The 20,167-nt window shown below is 39.7% G+C and overlaps 1 protein-coding gene across 1 annotated transcript in view; it reads left to right on the plus strand.

Moving 5' to 3' along the window:
• Nucleotides 1-2,286: 2,286 nt before the first annotated feature.
• Nucleotides 2,287-20,167, plus strand: part of ttyh3b (tweety family member 3b) — a 49,379-nt gene continuing 31,498 nt past the window's right edge. Inside the window, exons 1-2 of the mRNA XM_088342264.1 lie at nt 2,287-2,582; nt 7,043-7,212. Coding sequence (XP_088198390.1) covers nt 7,087-7,212 — 126 coding nt within the window. The 5' untranslated portion in view covers nt 2,287-2,582; nt 7,043-7,086. The remainder of the gene's footprint in view (nt 2,583-7,042; nt 7,213-20,167) is intronic.

The raw sequence follows: 20,167 nt of genomic DNA on the forward strand, positions 1-20,167 counted from the left end.
CAACCATATTATCCTGAGAACGCCTGATCACGAAAGCTAAGCTGTGTCAGGCCCGGTTTGTACTTGGATTGAAGACTGTCGGGAATACCAGGTGATGTATCTGAGTCAGATCAGGAGTCTTCTCCTGCTGGTAACCATTGAAACCAGCAGTGTCCGGCCGTGCAGTTTACACCTCGGCCTTCAGCTCCAGTCTGAATTTGTGATGTGTTGTTCGTGAACAAGTCAGCTCAAGGAGCGGGCTTTTGGAAGTGAAATTTCCAATTTCATTTTTGAGAACTTAGGTGAAGTACAGATTTGCATACCTGTCAACCTGTACGTTTTTGTCGTACAAAGTACGTTGATTATGCATTTTAAGACGTGTACCACGTACAAGAAAATCTCTACGGAAAAACGCAAATGTGTCAATTATGGGTACCATCCAGTATACACTGACTATCACGAATCTGCAAATCAATCAAGTCAAACGAGTTCGCCGCGACACTAGCAATCATATTCTATATAATAAGCTTATTAAAACAATAAATCTAGTGTCAGAAGCGCAACAAAATGTGCGTTCACGTGAGGGGGGAGGATTTTGCAGGGGAGTCGAAATTAGGCACTACACATCAATGGTTGATATTGTAGTTTGGTTTACAAAATAGAAATGCCGACTAATTTTCTCCTCCAAAAATATCTTTGTATACAAGTGTTATTAATGGATATTTTAGTTACGCTGATAACAATTGTTCTTGATTTTTTTAAAAATTATTATTAAGAATATGTACAGAAAAAAAATATGGTGTAAGATTTTTTTTGTATTTTGTAAGGGAAAATACGACAGTTTGCAAGGGCATGTAGCCGTTGAGGTAGACAGGTATGGATTTGGGCTGACCCCAACCCTCATTGTACACCCAGTTCTTTGGGTCAGATGGCTGCCGAGCATGGTCCTCTCAGGGAGCTGGCAACAGGGACTGTTTGGTGATGTGAGGGTGTGCAGGAAGACCCCCATGTGATGCGGATGCACAACATGTAAACCCTGTCTTTTGTAATGAAATGTTAGTTAAACAGGGACAAAGAAGAACAATGACGAGTGGATAATAAAAAAAAACAAGGGGAGAAGCTTGGTGAGAACTCTTGAATGTGTTGATTGAACTTTTTGGCGGAAATTTGGATTGGGTCGGGCTTAAGATTTTACCTTTAGGGTGAAAGTGGCCGATAAAACATTTTTCCCCTTGCGAAAGAAAGGCTTGCTCACTTCGGAGTTGTTTGACCTTTTGCTATCTTTCCTTTTTTTCTTGAGCCTTTACAATTTTTTTGTAATGTTCTTTATTTGTCTCTTTCATCCCTTTTTCTTCTCTTCTTTCTTGTCTCTCTTATTTTTAATTTTTCCTTTTCTCTTTTTTCTTGTTCTCTTTTTTCTGTTATATTTCTTTATTCGTTTTTTCCTGCTTTTTTTCTTCCTTTTTTCTTTATTTTTCTAATATTTTTGTTATTTTTCTTTCTTTTTACCCATTTTCTTTTCTTTCTTTGTGAAAGGCTAGGGGGGAAACGAAAGGATGGTGCCTTTGGGTCAGTTTGAGTCTTTGTATTCGGCAGTAACTCAGGAGGTAGAGCGCTCGTTTTCCCAGTTCGAATCGAAGTGTCCTTGGGTAAGACACTGAACCCCTAATACCCCCAATAAGCAGGTTAGCGTCGTACATGGTTGCAATACGAGGCCGCTATTGGGAAATGTGAAGCACACTGTTGAGCGCTTTGGGAAGTCATTGACTTGAAATCCGCGATATAAATGCAAATCATTTAATTTCATTGTATCTTGTGTTTTTTAGCACTCATTTTTCGGTTGCACTTCACAATACAGTGACATTTAGTGGTCAAATATTACAGCTTAAGTCACATTTATTTTGCCCTTAATCACAAAATGTCTCAAAGGACTGCACAGGCCACAATTACACCATCCACTAATCTGAAACCAACTAGCGGGCAAGGAAAAACTCAAAACCTCCGCATGAGTGAAATGAGAAACCTTGAGAAGGGGCTTCACAAGTGGTAATCCCCTTCCAGGATGACCAGGCTGCAATAGATATTGCAGCGGGTAACAATAACCCAAAATATTAATAAGAAAAACATAGGTAATATGTAAAAAATGAAACACTGTCCCTTTAAAATGTTTTAATGGTCCCTTTTCTGATCTGCCAACAGTGAATTTCGATGATCTTCACAATCAATGACGTTACTTTTTAGCACTTTAAAGTGTCCAATAGAGGTCACCATTGCGTTCTTTCTCCGCTGCGAACGCGCGCTCACTCGCACGCACAGTTCGTGCGCTACCGCAACACCTCCGCTCCGTCTTCTTGTCTCTTTAAACACTTGATGTGTGTGCGCCTTTTTTTCGAGCACGTCTGCGTTTAATATGAGCAGTGGTGGGCTGGTGGGCGCCATAGCAAACCGGTGATCCAAACAAAGCGCTCGGAGCCTGGAAATGCTCGCCGGGCACCGCCGGTGAACGCTCGCCACCGACCGACCGAGCGACCGACCGACGGACGGGCCGGCCGCCGCTGCGTTGATGCGGCACGGAGAAGGCGACACGCCGAGCGAGCAGACAGGTAAGCGGTGTTAAGAAGCTTCGCTTTTCCCGCTGGTTCTTGCGTTAGTGTTGCCCTGGCGACCCGGCCCTAGACTGCGGCAATGGGGGAAGACAAAGCCGGTCCGACGCGAGCTAATCCGCGGCGACTAAACGACGACGGTGGCTTGATATCCAGAAGCCGACGTCGAGTCTCTTCTTGACCTACTTGTGTCATTGCTTTAGCGGACATTTTCGTTCTCCTTGTTCGTTATGGCGGCGGGCTGCCAACGAGCCTTCATGCATCGTTTTCGTCTTCGTTTGAATCCTAACAATGTGTCTGCCTGCATACACAATGAGCTCTTTTGTTTTCCTGCCCCCCTTTGACATTCGATTATCCCCTCTTCTCCCACGGAAGAGATGTTTACTTAGGATAAAATCAATGGCATTGTGAATTGACGCCAGCTTGCCGGCGTGGAAAGAATGAGCGTGACACAGACACGCAGGTGACTCAGGAGACACTCACCTGGGATGGGGACAAGTCAACAAAACAGACGTCACTCGTTGAGTGCCCATCACTGACTGCTAGACGCTCTAGACTTATTTTAGACCCCGTACCGCTTCTGTCTTGGTCCTAAAACATCATGTCCAAAGTCCAGTTACGGCCAGTGATCATATTTTTACTGGCCTTTAATGTGTGGCCTGCCAATAATGTTGACTGCAGTACAAAACAAGTTCCTACAAAAAGCAAAATAATTTCTCCGGATAATGGCAGTAGCACTGTAGCCGCCTTGCCATTGGCTTTCTGTGAGAATTGTAGCCCACCCCATTTCTGACATGGCAACTAAAAGAAGGACAGTTGACTGCGAGGTCCGCTGCATCCAAGGCAAGTGGAAAATGGAGTATTTCTTTCACCGAAATCCGAAACAACCACGTCTGCCTAATTTGCTGAGAGACTGGCTGTTTTCAAATAATATATTATCAAGAGGCACTGCCAGACAAAACATGCAGACTACAAAAAGCTAACCGGAAACAAACACTGTAAAAACATGAAGTAACTGGAAGCTGTTCTAAGGCACAAAAGCGCTTTTTCAAGAGATCCTGTGTGCCAAATGAAAATGCTACAAAGGCGAGCTATGAGGTCGCGATGCTGATGTATATATAAGGATGGTTTGTGTTATTTGTTGTTTCCTAGTGGTAAAATAAACTTAATTCATGAAAAAACTATTGATTAAAATGACAAGCAAAAATAAATCAACTTTGATATACAGTGAACATGATTTTTTTGAATACACATGGGTTCAAAAATTAGCATTTATTTTACATAAGAAGAGCCTCACCTAATGGGATCTGACACAATTGGCAGCCATCTTGCTCTTACAGGTACCCAAAAATCTCAAAAAGGCTGGGCAAAAAAATGAGAAGTTAAATCTTGCGTTTCGGTCTCTTTGAGTCTCCGTACTTTGTGTTCTCCATTGTGCTTCTCAGCAATCGTTTTCTGTTGCACTAAACCAAGGAGCTCCAAGGTGATTACTGCGGGCACCAGATAGCCCACTAAGAACTCATGAGTAGCCCACGGACAGGTTTCAAAAATAGTTCACAGATCATGGGTCATTGCAATTTTCTAGTATATTTGATTTTGAACTGACATGACGTTTTATTGGTTGACTTAACCCTGCTGTTGACCTCAGGTCAAAATGACCCACAGTGTTGTTAAAAAATCCCTCGAATCAAATTTTTTAACTTTTCCTAGATTGCTCCAAATGGTAGAAAAACATGAAATGTTGTTTTTATTCAAATTTCCATGTAAGATGTAGAAATATGAAAAACGATTGTCTTCTAAATGAAGACAATACAAGGGTTAACTTCTAATACAGTGGTATACCTCTACTTACGAATTTAATTCATTCTGGGAGTAGCTTCATGACCTGAAAACTTTGTCAGTAAAGACGCATTTTGAATAGAAATGTGCTAATCTGTTTCAAGCCCCGCAAAAGTACAGTATGATATTTTTTTTTTATAAAATGATAAAAAGCATTAGAACATGAAAAAAATACATGTTAAATTTTGATTTCAGCACAATAAACATAAAACAAGAGGAACATAATGTAAAAAAAATTAAAAATAAATAAAATAATAAAAATATTGATTTACCTTCTTGCCTCGCATTTCTTGAAAAACTGATCCAATGACGTCTGCTTTTGCCGGCTTTTGACAATCCATCAGAAATGTGCGAGGCAGATTTAGCAAAAGCCCGACTTGTCAACACTTTTTCCAGGTGCTTCCTTTCCACAGATTTCTAAACTTCATGGAATATTGATAAAATGTTTTTAATCTGTGCTGAGTCCTCCTCACCGCTATCCTCCCGGAACCCTTCCGCCTCGTTGTTTCTGAACTCTGACCTCTGACGGTGACACAAAGAGCATGCTGGGAGCACGCATGCGCTCTGGGTTGCCAGGCAGATTTTAAGCGATAGCCAATTTGTTTACGTCCGGAATACTCACTAGGAGCTAATAGCAGCACGTACTGTACTGTATTGTTGAGTTCGTATCCTGAAACGCCTTTGTAACTAGAGGCACTATTTTCCCGTTCAGGTACTTCGTAACCTGAAGATTTCATATGTAAAGACGTTCGTAAGTAGAGTTAACACTGTAATTGCAGTCTAATCATAGTAACAGCATCATCAAGACAAACATTTGCGGGTTGCATTTTTTTAAAATTTTTCAATATATTTGTTAAATTTCACACAATTTTAAATCCTTCATAGTTAACCCTATTGCGTTTTGAATTTTTCAATGTATATTATAAATTTAGTGGACCTAATGTATTTGATGATATTTATTTATTAAAAAACACATAAAATATAACTTACACATGTAGAGGTTTGCATGAATATTTATTCATCAATGCAAATGGTTTAAAATTGTGTAGTATCCAAATGATCTCCCCCCCTCCCTTATATTACTTAAGACAGTTTCGGCAGACACATTTAATCAAATCAATCATTTTTTTCGTCTGGGTCAATCAACCCTCTGCCAAATGTTTAGAGGAAAATAAACTGCCATTATTTATTGCTACACTATTTATTGCATACATTATGTTTTGATTTAAAGTATCCCATTCAAAACATCGGTCAGTTTTGCAGAGTAAAATAAATATAATGTGCTAGCAGTATCAGTATGACAAATTGGTGTCAATGACTATTCAAATTGAGTATTGAAATAGAACAGATTTTCTTCCGCCGCATGTTCGTTTAACATCTGGGTTGCGAGACCGGTAATAAACTTCCTGGAGCTCCCTTGAGGTCGTTCTTAAACAGAATATTTTGGGCAATGTGAGGTATGGTTTCACAAGTGCACAGACAAAATGACTGACAATGACTCTTATACCAGGAGGGCGGGCTACAACAAAAACGTAACTTTACGGGAAGTTGAACAATTCCTTCACACCACTTGGAACAATGTAGGAACTGACTAACATATGAGTGAATGTATGTACTAAAAAGTCAAGTAATTATGTCAAAAGGTTATTATTAACAAATACATGAATAATCATGACGTAAAGTAATTACAACTCAATAAGTGATGCAGTTATAAATGACTGAAATAATAAAAAGGTTTCAAATGAGAGCTAATGCAATCCTGATTACATATGCAGTGACACTTTTCAATATTCTAACAGTATCAGTTTTCCCAAGTTTGGTGTTGAACAACCCTAGTAAAAATATTTAAATCAAATGGTAGCTGAGTAAATAGGGGAAATTTTTTTTTCCATAGAAGCCCCATCCTCTATTTTTTTTTAGGAAACATGGCAAAAGGAGTAAAAAATAGAATATCGGTGGTACTATACAGTATGTAAGATAATTTTCTAGTGTATTTTCTTTTTAAAGCTGACGGAAACCCCAAAGCTTTTCCTTTCATTAGTTTGTTTTGTAAGCCTCTACTATTTTGCAGGGATCATTTTCATCATTATTGTATTTTAGAATGTGAATTAAGAAGCAAAATGTATCTGTTTTACAGATCCTTGGGTGAGTTTAGGCTATTTCCACTGCACAAAATTATTACATCAAAGTTTGGGTCAGAACCAACTACAATTTTCAAGCTCTGTGAAGCGGAGCCGTAGTTGGTCATTAGCCATGGTGCCATCTAATTAGTGGACATATTTTTTAGGGAAAACAATTCACTTTCTAGAAAGTAAGATGCATTTCCCTTTCTCGTAAAATGTGTCTGTTACAACAAAGAAAGACACATTTTTATTTTATTTTTTGAAACCATTTTTTTCCCAGTCAAGTTATCTACAGCAGATATCTGTGTCAAACCGATACCAAGCCTCTTGGTGCCTGTTCTGGCTGATTTATGAATACGAGCTGGCAATTAAAAGAGTTTTTATTCCCTTTTGGATATAAATCTGGAAAATTTTATGTCAATAAAGTTATGTTATTTTCTTGGGGGTGACATTTTTGTGTCAAACTCAACCCACATTTGTTTTCCCCTTCCTATGCAGTTTTCACGCAGGTTATCGTGTCTTAGCAAGTGGACATTGTTAAGATGGCGGCAGTGGTCAACTACCAGCCACCGTGGTGGGTGAACCTGCTTCACCGATTGCCTCATTTCAACTTTAACTTCGAGGTGGTCAGCAGCGACTTCCGGCCTGAAGACCCCAAGTATCAAGAGGTAATCATGATCATGATTATGGATCTCACGCCCAACTCAATCGTCTTTGTGATGTTGATGCAAATAAGTGTTTACTCCAACGTTACCTTAGCTCAAGGGTTCTTAACCTGGGTTTGATTGAACCCCAGGGGTTCAGTGAGTCAGTCTCAGGGGTTTGGTGGAGATTATGCTGTGGGAGTTTAGACACACCGACTTATCAGTCCTCAACGCAATGCCATGCCCCTCTTTCGACGGATACTTCCCTGCATGACACTCATATACAAGTACAGCGTGGGTAAAACAGCCTTTCATGTTTGTTTTTGAGGAAGCAGATGTCAATGATGAATTGTTGGTTGGATCCCATACCATTGGGGCTGTAGGGACAACCTTTCCTGTGGTGTGTCTTGGGCAAGTACAGCCTGGTGGCTCCCATCGTCCTGGCCTTGACGAAATCATTGAAACAGAACTAGCTTTTGAATGGAGAGAGGGTTTTGCTGAATTTTTACAATTATTTGGTGTGACTTTCTAAAAAAAGTATTTTGGTTCTAAAATGTTCCTGGCCCCTGCTCTAGTCTAAAAGTTTTGGTTTGAACAAATGGAAAAGTATCCAGTTAGTGCCATGAAAGCCCACCATTTTTAATACCATTTGTTAGGAGATAGCTTTGCGAACTCCCCTTTTTGAAGATGCTGTCCATAAAACAAAAAAAAGATAAGACTTTGCTGTGAAAATGACATGAGATTATCACTTGTCAACATGAAGCCATGCAATTCTAAACTGGTCTCTGAAAGGCAACAGCAGTGGTCACACGGATTTTCAGTTCTGTAATTTGTGAGTTCATGCACTATGTTGGTTTTGTTTTGCACAGTTTATTTTGTGTACTAGAAGAAAAACTAAATGTTTTACACTAAAGTAGGTTCCCATGAATGCATATTTGAAACTGCTGGGGTTTGGTAGCTTGAACAGGGTTAAAAACAACTGCTTTAGCTATAGAAATTTCATTTGGGGTGAATGTCTTTTTTATAAATGTATTTTCTTAATTTTAATTTTTGTTTTCACTGTGGTGTGCTGACGGACAAATTATTTCCCTTAAAGCAGGGGTCTCCAACATGGGGCCCGAGGGCATCAGGTAGCCCCCTAAGACACCAGAGTACCCCCCGGACGTGTTCTAAAATAGCTCACCAGTGATAAGTCATTTATTTTGTAGAATTTAATACATAACCTATAATAGCCTATTTTCACCTTACTTCTATTAATTACAACCTATTAAAACATGGTAATGACATCTTGACAACATAGTAATTACATGAAAGCCTGCGATAAGAATACAAACTACGGAGACTCAAAGTGACCAAAGTGCACCATTTTACTTCTCATTTTTTTGTCCAGACATTAATTTTAATCCCGTAGCCAAAAGGTTGTGGATAATTATGTCAGTTCCCTTTAGGTGAGGCTCCTGTTATGTTAATAAATGTTAATTTCTTGACCTAATTTCTTGAAACGAAAAACCTGCTGGGAGCACACATGGGTTGCCAGGCAGATTTTAGGCGATAGCCAGTTTGTTTACAATCAGGAAAGTCTGGGAGCGGCTAATAGCGGCTCAGGCTGTACTATATTCTTGACTTTTTATCCTGAAGCGCCTTTGTAACTAGAGGCAATATTTTCCTGTTCAGATACTTAACCTGAAGCCTTCCTATGTAGCAGGGATCAGAATTTTCCGCGGATCCGCGGATTTCCGCTGTTTTTGAACCCCAAAGGTCATTCCCGTAAATCGTCTAAATTCGATGAGAAAATATTTTGGGGGGGGTGAGGTATGATACGTGACTGTTTCGTCACCCCAAGTTAGCATTTAGACCATTGGTCGATAGGTTCGCTGATAACCAATCAGCGGAGCTTTTGTTCAGAGCATTGGCTTTCTCAAACATGGCGCTCCTTCCGGTCTTTTCAAACGGTGAAATGAGTGTTTGAAAAATTAAATATGAAAATACTAAGAAAAGAAGACGAGGCTTTTGTCTCCGAGATTGATAAAGGAATCAAGAATAAATTTAAGTGGTCATGGCTGGAGAAGACTGTCACAGTAAACGTTAAAATCGGCGCAAAGATCGAGGAAGTTACAGAAACTTTGAGCCAGTTCATCGCAAAGTGTGATGTTCCAGGGAAAGCAGTGTCTATACTGTGTCGATCTGATCAATTATGGTACGCGAGGTTGTGTGGCACGGATCGATCATGCTAAAATGAACAAGCACAAAGCAAAAATAGCTTGCCGGCGATCAAATTATGCACTAGGATCCGCATTTAAAATCGGCAGTGAAACCAACAGTAACACCACCGGTTCAACATTATTGGCCGTTCCAAATCCTTCCACTTCAAATACTAGCAGCAGTCAACCACTGGTTCCCCTGTGAGACAGAAAATCCCAATCTGAGGTATTTATAAATCTATTTATTTATGAAATGATTTTATCTTTTGTGTTTATACAATATTTAGAACAGGATAAACAAAATTTAAAATTTGTTATAAACATGATTAAAATAAATTATTTTGTATCATCATGATCATGTTCAATATTACAAATGCTTTTAATGTCAATATATTATTATATTTTTAACTTATATATATATATATATATATATATATATATATAATACATGGTTTCTGTTTTGTTGGATTTAATTCATTCTAGTGCAATTTTCACATAGCAAATAAGATAAATGCTGTTGGCTTCGCCCCCCTGAGCCCCCCACCGGGCTCTGCCCTGGACCTGGCCGGGGCCTACGGCCCCTGAACCCTGGCTATTTCAGCTGAAAATGAAAATCTCCATTCTGATCCCTGTATGTAGAGACATTTGTAAGTAGAGGTACCACTGTAACAGTATTTGTATCAACACAATGTATAAAATGAATGGATGAATGTTTATAATCCTTTCCATTTATTGATCAAATTATAAAATGTAAGCCAGAGATCACCTGCGTGGCTTCGGTCAAAATATACCCCCAAAGACCACATATGTTGCTGCTCACCATGGATAGGTCATTGTGATTTTCTAGGAAGCTTGTAGGAGTCATTTAATAAACGTGTAATAACAAGTAATTATTGTTTAAAAACTATCAACATGTACCAATATTATTAGTATGAGTGTCCTCAGAATGAATGCGACCATTATTAATTTGCACTAATAAGAATGCAAAATGTTGCTTTCGCTTTCAAAAAGGTTGTTGAACCCTGATCTAAACTATGAACTTCATGCCCTACCTTACAATATTAATACATTATTCTTGAGAAATTAATTCAGCGAGTTGGGCAAGCAATTGACCAGGATGTCATTATACCAAAGTTCACACTCTTTTTTTTCGAAATAAACACAATTGAAAAAACAAAAGTGACGTAAACCATAACAAATTATGTTGAACGTGACACACATTAGTCCTTGCACAAATGAACAAGGTTTAACATCCATATAGCCTCATTAATTAACACCTCATAATTCATTCTAAGAATCAATATAAAAACACAAATTTTTAAACTATGTATTTACTTTTTCAATTTTTCCATCCATCCATCCATCCATCCATCCATCCATCCATCCATCCATCCATCCATCCATCCATCCATCCATCCATCCATCCATCGGCCTTCTATACCGTTTATCCTCATTAGGGTGGTGGAGGGTGCTGGAACCCATCCCAGCTATCTTTGGGCAGTGGGCAGGGGAGTGGTTGTCAGCCAGTTGCAGGGTACTCATTGACATGCAACCATTCACACGCTCATTTACACCCAGGGACAATTCGGAGCCACCACTTGACCTGCCATTCAGGAGGAAACCGGAACGCCTGAAGGAAACCCATGTAGGCAAGGGGAGAACATGCAAACTCTGCACGGAGAGGCCGGTAGCTGGAATAGAACCCTCGACCTCCGCAGTGTGGGGCTGTGCGCTAACCTTCCTCTTGCAATTCTCAGAAATAGTGAATTGTTTGCTTATAAGTTTAAAGTTTATTAGACACTTGAAATAATGAGAGATTTTAAAATTGCAAGCAGAACAAGGAAGCAAGCCCAAACCTCAGATAAGAAATTCAAACCTGTTCTAAATGACTACTGTCAACTCTAAATTTAATGAGAAAACTAATAGTTTTTAAATTACTTATGTTAATTACTTACTATTTCCCCCGCAAAAGTAAAAAAAAGATGGAAATTGCCCATTTTGTTTCGTACTTCTCATTAGGAAGAATATTGTCCCTGAACCAAAATCTATTTCACATCCCAGCTTTGAACAACTGGGCTGGGGTGCTACTTAAAATTCCCCTGCTCAAACACAAGCTCAAAGAGCTTCAGTTCTGCAGTGAATGGCTGACAGGAAGTAGCCATTTAGAAGGCAAAGCGCCTCCCACGGCTCATCTAGCCTTTTTGTCCTCTTCCTCTTCTTCGCCTTCCGCCACCACCGTCATCATCATCATCATCATCATCATCACCAAGGCAGCCCCACCAATCCTCATCGTTATTCGTCTGCCCCGCGTTTTGTTTTGTTCACGACTGTGGTGCTTTTCGCCTTCCCACGCTGTCATCAGCAAACGCTTGCAATTGTAATTCGCTCTCGGACGTGGTTTTATTCGAGTGCAGATAGACCAGGCATCTAGAGCTAAAGCATAGCTTGTTTCCTACCCCGCAAAGATGTTCTAGCTTGTTCCTTGAAGTCCGCTTACTTCTCTGAGAATAGTGTAAATGTTACCTGGTTTAAAATTGTGCCCTGTTTTTTGCAAGTATACAATGGTAAATAAGACTGCTGGAAAACTTCGAATGTTCACAATAAAAAATGCTTTTGAATATCTTTTTTTTAACCGTATTTTCATCTCTATAAGGCGCACCTCCCCAAAAAGTATTTTGTGATATAATTTTCATACACAAGGCGCACAGGGCTATAAGGCACATGGAATTAAATCTACAGTGGGAACTAGGGTTGCGTGAAAAAAAAACATTTACATTTAAATAATTTATTTAATCGAGCATAAATTAATCTTAAGACATCTGCTTTCACTACTAATGTTAAATATTTTTTTCATAAATGGTGACTGTATGGTCCTCACTCCGAAGTACAGTATTTCCTTTTTTGCCAGCTAGACAGCTGGGGAACAATGTCCCAAATAACCAGACGTTTCTTTAATTGCTGTTTATTCTGACAAAAAAAAAATCCCGTTGGCTTGCTAACAATACAGATACATTTTAAGCTAAGCCAAGGGATGTTAACAGTTATTCAAACTAGATGTTACAACCAGAACAGAAACAGGACCCACTTGCGTGTTAAGTTACGTATAAGTTTTATTGAAAGAGAGAGTCAAGTCAAGTCAAGTGGAAGGGCTGCGCCCACGATCCGGTGTTCGCTGGGCACGGGATGCAAGTCGCTCTCGTACTCGGATTGTGATCCGAACACGCAAGTAGATCTTTGGTAGCGAGCGATGGTGGTGTCAGGGGCAGAAAACTGGTCGATAGCCGGGACTGGGAGAGCAAGACGTGATCAGGGTCGGAAACGAGTCTAAAGCCAGAGCGGGAGAGTAGACATAGTTGGGAACAAAAAGGGGTCGTAAGCCGGGACGGGAGAGCAGACGTGGTCAGGATCCAAACAGGTCGTAGCCGGAGACAAACGGGAGCAAAAACGGGACAGGCGAGAGTCAGGGTCAAAAGAGGCTAGCCTAGGGATTGACAGGACTGAGTTAAAATAGTGACAGGGAGCCAATCAGAACTCGCGGCCAAATAAGCAGGCACCGCTGAGTCACATCAGTAATCATGACACTAGAATAAGCAACATTGTCCAAAACGTTACCATAAACCAAAATCTTTATTGAAGTTATCATAATATGTTTCATACTTGACGGACAATTCTTTTCTCAAGCAAAAAGAAAAAAGGATTTGAAATGAACTTTCGAAAGTTGGGGTTTAAGCTGCCATCAAAATTCTCTGCTTCTTTTTGGTTTCTTCTTCGCAACAAACAATTAACATGTTAACCACAAAGGGGTACACAAAGACTACTCTATATGTTTCTCAAAGGCAGACCAGTTACCGTCACCAATATGATTTAATTGTAACTATGCATTTCTAGTTTTATCCACCGGTGAGATACAGGCTCTTTTTTGGTGTGTATAAGGTGCACTGGATTATAATGCTCACTTTTAATTTTTTTGACCGAATTGGGGTTTTTAAGTGGGCCTTATAGTCAAGAAAATAGGTGGTAAGGTGTGGGCAAATCTTTTGAATGGTGGGCCCTCTTTGTCTGAAAATACTCGCAAAAGGGCGAGGAGAAAAACAAAAGATTTTATTTTATGTTTCCATGATTCAATCTTGAATCCGATACCTCATAGATACATGAAGGAAACATATGATGTAGGGCTATACATTATTTTTCATATCGTCATATGCGTTTTTCTATTTCTGGGTATTTTTTGGACATTCCCTTCAAGCAAAAATTCAAAGTGTCAATAACCCACTTGGAGTAGTCCAGGAGCAAAGTGCAGGAACACTGATTAGTACAGCAAATAGTGGTCTTTTATTCTGTCAGGGTTCGGTACACAGGCAACAATAGTGGTCCAAGAATCAGGCGAGGGGTCGGTGTTATAGTAAATCCAAACACAGTCCATGAGTTTGCAAGGCGGTACTCATGATCCGGAAGGGAAGCAAAGGGTTCGGTGCACTGGAATAACAAGTCACTGAGACAATAGTGCATGGGACGTGACATGGAAGACAAGGAACAAACTCAGAGCCAAGGAGAAAGCGTGTTTAAATAATGATGAGGAAGAGTTGTGATAAGAGAGAAATGTGACCGCAGCTGTGTGTTGTTCTAATGTCGAGGGATCACTGTATATATTTGATCGAGTATAATGTGCAAGCATAAAATTTAGGTGCACGTAATACAGATGTCTTACGGTATTCTATTAATGTATTTGGGCAATGATTGATCGATATTGCTGACCACAATGAAAAAACATTAAATTCAACCTAATTTCTTGACCCACAAGAAGAATATGTTCTATTTTTAGTATCGATATCAAAACCAAATGTGTGGATTTTTTTATAAAATATACTGCGCTAAGGCGAGGGCCTTTTCATTCTTTCCTCACCCCCCCTTGTCCACACTAAAACGTGAGGTAAACATTGCTGTTTTGCGCTATTGCCAGTATCTTAAGTAATAAAGTTTAAATTCAGTCTTCATATTTTTTTTTGTCATATTAACACTCGTTAGATGCCAACTTGGGCTGCAAAGAGGAGACATTATATTTTAAGGTCAAAGTTACATACACAGGTTCCCTGGCTCTATTCAAACTCCTACTACTACTCCCGCTGTTTTGGGTCAACAATGCGCACGCATCCTGAGGTGATCCGGTGATCACACAGGCTGGACCGGGGTCTTTATGGGGATCGATTTGTTTAGAAAATATTTACAGACTTACTATTTAGCTTCACAACAATTTTCGCAATTTCCTAAAGATCTAAAAATAATATGTTTTGACAAATGCACCCGTGGAATTAAAAATCACAAAAGTAATTCCCGGTTACATCGAAAATACCGGACATAATGAGAAGCACTCAGTGACCTCAGACCACAGGGCTATGGATTGATTCACAGCACATTTCTTCTTCTAATGGTACTGGAGCAATTGAGAAATTTGCTTGAAAAGTCCTTATAAAGTGCTACAATTTGACCTTGAAGTAGACCAATGTTAGACAGATGCTAAAAAAAAGAAAGCTGTCCTAGAAAATATAAATAAAAACAAAATAGCATGATGAGGGAAACAATTCTTTTATATATCTGACTTTGAAAAGCGTATAAATAAATAAATATTATACATTTTATTTTGGTATTGGGCTCATAGTCTATGTTGTCAATAAATTATTTTTATTATGGTCGCACGTATCATACATTTGTCACTTACAATGCTTAGTTTGAGACGAAAAAAGTGAAACAAAATTCTATAGTGATTTTAGATAAAAAATTAGGGGTGCGCATTACATTTCAGTGTACACTATACACAAATTAAATCAGGTACAGTAATCCCTTGGTTATCCGGGTTAAAGGTGACCAGAAACGCTGCGAAAAGTGAAAATCCGCGATGTAGCCACGCAACCTTCATAAAAGGGCAAACTTACCTCAAGATGATGTCCTTACCGACTGAAGGCGTACGATCGTTTTAAAACAACAACTATACAAATAAAAACACAGAACACAGAATTGCAGTTAATTGAATGGTCTTTATTGTCATTATACAAAAGCGCAACAAAATAGGAGGGCTTCTCCTTTCAGTGCAAGAAAGCGATTTTGAGAGCCGCTGGCTCGCTATACGCTAGCATCAAATAACCTTGGATTGAGCCATGCCCCCGCATTGATTAAAGCACAACTGTTCTGAATGTAGCGGTTTCCCATGAGTTCTAGCTACAGTTCATTTGTTTAACTGGTAATGGGTCTGACATTGGTGAGATACAGGCTCTGCAGGGGTAGGTTGTGAAGGTTGTTACGTAGCTTAGCCATAGCAGTAGGCCGGACCTGCATCCTCACTATCACCTTCTCTCCTGACGCCGTTTAAATCCCTTCACGGATCCGATAACATTCCACAGAGAACCCGCTCGTGATCAGCGTTTCTTTGCACTCTTCTGACTTTCCTCAGAGTTTGATTTCATCTAATAATTTATTTTCAATGTAACTAGCCACTAAAAGCTAGCTGGCGCCGTTTGTTTTCTTTGGACCCATTGACTTGTGTGCCCGACCTGCTGTTTGACTGAAACCATACACCAGCCTATCACAGTTGCACACACAGACAGTCACACCCACCGGATACACAAATCCCTCCCTAACCTGACCCTTTGATAGCATTTTCTGTGTGCTGTGTGCTCAGAACACAATGCACAATATGTTGATATCAATTACAATAAAGACAACAATCTAACTAACGATCACCAAAGAGCGAAGTAGCAATGAATTACTTTATTTTTTTTTTTTGTACATTACATGACCCCCCACTTCTGTGTTTCACTCTACAATTTTTTAATTTTTTTGCACTGTTGTACATAAAATCCATTTTCAATACTCCAACTCAATACTACATATTTATATATGAATATTTAAGGAAACTGTGCGGGTCAGATGTATCGACATTTCGTTCTGTATACATGTGTATAAGAATGACAATAAAGTATATCTGTCATTTTAAAAAAAACATGAACAAAAGATACAAGAAATCGGGCCCTCTTTCGATAAACCAGTTCTGGACCGCATGCCGTATTTTTCGAGCCCCCTACTGATTTTACATCTTGTGTGTCATCCTGTGTTGTTAGTCGCACGTTGTGCGCAGCATTTCTGTGTCAGTGCGTATTTAGCACTTAGCGTTCGTTTGAAGAGGCGAGGTCACAAAACTCCCTCGGGGCCTTTTGTGTATTCGTGCCTTTCTGTGTGTGTGAAGGGGTGGGAAAATGGGGGTTCCATTCAGGGTGCAATCATTAATTGCGACTAGACGGGGAGAGGGAGGGAAAGTGACAGAGAATGACAACAAGGAGGAGGGTAAGAGAAGGAGGGGTATTTGAAAAGGAAAGAACTCTCTTTTCTCTCACATCTCCACAGCAAGGCCTCTTTAGATTGGTTCTCTGTTTTTCGCTCAAAGGCTTTCATGCCTACACCACATTAACACACACACATTGGCATAACCTGGTTTCGAGCCAGATATGTCGGCCATTTTGGCTCAAGCAGTTTGTCATTCCGGTTCCCCACATGACTTTGCTGTCTTACATCAGGGGTCTCAAACTTGCCACCCACGGGACATTTGCGGCACCCGGGATGATAGCGGGAGGCAACCTTAATATCAAAATTAGGGATCGTCTATATCAGTGGTGCTCATTGCGTCCATCACGGTCTACCAGTGGTCTACTAGTGGATCGCAGAGGTGTTAATGGTAGATCACGGGAAAGTGAATTCAGTGCTTAGTATTTGTTGGAACATGCTGTCATCTAGCAGTCAAATAAATGCATGTTAGTCGGACAGTGTTAGTTATTATATCTTCGCAGCATCATTGGCTTTGAAATTAAGATGGACTTGAATTGAGTCAGGGTGTTGATATGTTTTACAATTTCATTGTTGTTTTTTATTTAAGTTGAACACATTTTATTTATTTTTGCATTTAATTACATAAGGTAGGATTTTTTGGAACTTTTTTGTTTTAGTTAGTTCTTATTTCAGTTAAAGGTTGTATCAAGAATCTTCAAAACCTCATAAATAATTACAGTAGCTCTTTTGCAGTTTTTTGGTGGGAGGATCATTATGACTTGCTCAATTTTTTTGTAGCTTGCATGATAAAAAGGTGTGAGCACCCCTGGTCTTTATTATTTGACCACTAGATGTTGCCATATTCTGTCGTGCAGCTCGTCTTTCAGATATCCTTAATTCCATCCATCTGTCATTTCTGTCGACGTTTTAGATATTTTTGAAATACAAAAACATAGTAAAAACATGTAGTGGTATTTCCTGCAAATACCTGAAAGCATTGCAGTTTTAAAGGGATGGTCGTATTAGTATTATTCTAGCACTAGATATCGCTGTATTCTGTGTTGCAACTGGAAACAAGTACTACTTTTATATATATATATATATATATATATATATATATATATATATATATATATATATAAGGGCAGCACGGCGGCGCAGTGGTTAGCGCTTGTGCGGCACAGTTCATGTCATGGGAACCTGTCGTGGGTTCAAATCCAGCTCCAGACTTCCTGTGCGGAGTTTGTATGTTCTCCCCGTGCTTGCGTGGGTTTCCTCCGGGCACTCCGGTTTCCTCCCACGTTCCAAAAACATGCATTTCAGGTGAATTGGCCGGTCCAAATTGTCCCTAGGTGTGAATGAGCGGATGAGTTGTCTGTCCCTGTGTGCCCTGCGATTGGCTGGCAACCAGTTCAGGGTGTCCCCTGCCCACTGCCCGGAGATGGCTGGGATGGGCTCCAGCCCCCCCGATAAGCGGTACGGCTGATGAGATGAGATGATATATATATATATATATATATATATATATATATATATATATATATCTCATCTCATCAGCTGCACCGCTTATCCTCAGATATATATATATATATATATATATATATATATATATATATATATATATATATTTATTTATTTTTTTTGGGGGGGGGGCAGCTTGGCTAAAGTAAGATAAAACCAGATAGGCACGGTGTGAAAAAACCATAAGGACTCTTTGACTTTAGGTGGGCTTTGTTTACACATACTTAATAGTGCAATTTTTTTTTTTAAAGGACATCCCATCTTTGTATTGAAAATACTTTCAAAATAAATATATAAAGACATTGTTTGAACTCACAGTATTTTGAAAGAAGTACTTATTGTTCTATGTGCAAGCTTCCTTGACACCCAAATGTTAGCATTTTCAAGCAACCAAAAAGATTGAATTTCAAGAACATTATCTCATGAGACAAACTGGCCTATCTGTGGCAGCCATTTTGGCTCAAATACTGGCAACGCAATCTTGGCTCTCTCTTTCAGACCATTTTTTTCCCTTGAAAGCTGAAATAAGAGATTCCGTCCTGAGGTTCTGCTGTGCCCTCAGAATACAGTTTGCACGCGAGTTTGTGTGTTTAGTGTACAAAGATGGAACTGCGGAGTCAGCTTTGCGGTAGCACATCTGCAGATCATTACACAGGAGTCACGTGATTCATAATTACAGGCAAACCCTTCGGCTCTGCTTTTTAACTGTCCTTCGTTACTATTTTTCGAGGCGTTTGTGTTCCCCTCTTGTTGACTGGGTCAAAGGCAAGCGGGGGGTGGGGTGATGCCTGATGAACTGGAGGTCAGTGAACGCCTCGGGGGTTTACCGGCGGTTGTTTGCCAGGATCCGACTCAACTTGTAATGCTGGCGGGTGCAGGGTGCAAGGACAAGTCAGTGCGGTGGAAGCAATTGATCCTGTCAGAGTGAACGGGCGCACACATTTGAGAAAGCACAGATTGAAATTAGATCACTGTACAGTGGCTGACTGCTAAATCTTGCTTCGAGTGATGTGTGGTCACCAACGAAACGGCTATATGAGCTGGGTCTTGGAAGTCAACGGCAAGAGCCGTTTCCCTTCGAGACGCTTTTTTCTTTTGCGATTCTGGGTATCTGTGAAAATGCTTGAATTTTGTTTTGAAGGTTTCAAAGGTCCTTGAATTTTTGGTTAAGTGCTTGTAATTGCTTAAAATTGTTGCCGTGATTCTCGGCAGTCTGACTCGATAGACCACACAATAAATGGGTAAAAATCAAACAAGTGTGCTTAAAAATGACGCCGACACTGCCTTTGCTGTTGCATTTCTTCTGCATTTTTGTCATTCGGCAGTTGAGAAAGTCTAAACCATAACTTACCACACATGAAATGTGTACCGCAAATGCGGACATTCCCTAATGATGTCCTTGTTCCAGTCAGTTATTTCAATGCCTTGCAGCCACAGACTCCTACAGTGGTTTTGAAATAGTCTGTTTCCTTTGGGAATAGCAAAAAAACTGTGTTCCTTAAAATTGCAATTTGTGCACCTGTACACAAGAGCTGGCATATTATTTTTGTAAAGTGTGACTTTAAAAACGCAATTTACAATACAAATCTTTGCTGGCTCTGTTCAAACACATACTCTTACTTTCAGTGTTTTGGGTCAACAATACAACAATACGCACACATTCTGAAGTTATCCGGTAAGGACGTGGGCTGGTAAGTGGTCTGTATGGAGAGCAATTTGTCTAAAAAATATTTACACGCCTACTCACACCCACAAATATGCAACATCTAAAGATCAGGTGTCTTGATAAACGCACATGCAAGATTACAATGTGAAAATGTAAATTAAAGTTATATTGGTGGATTGCAGACATATTTGAGGAGCACTCAATGACCTCAAACAAAAGGGCTAATGTTCCATTCATACCGGATTTCTTATTTTAATGGTACTGGAGAAATAGGAAA

Source organism: Urocampus carinirostris, chromosome 8 (genome assembly GCF_059441175.1).
Source record: "Urocampus carinirostris isolate Australia breed hairy pipefish chromosome 8, RoL_Ucar_1.0, whole genome shotgun sequence".
NCBI lineage: Eukaryota > Metazoa > Chordata > Actinopteri > Syngnathiformes > Syngnathidae > Urocampus > Urocampus carinirostris.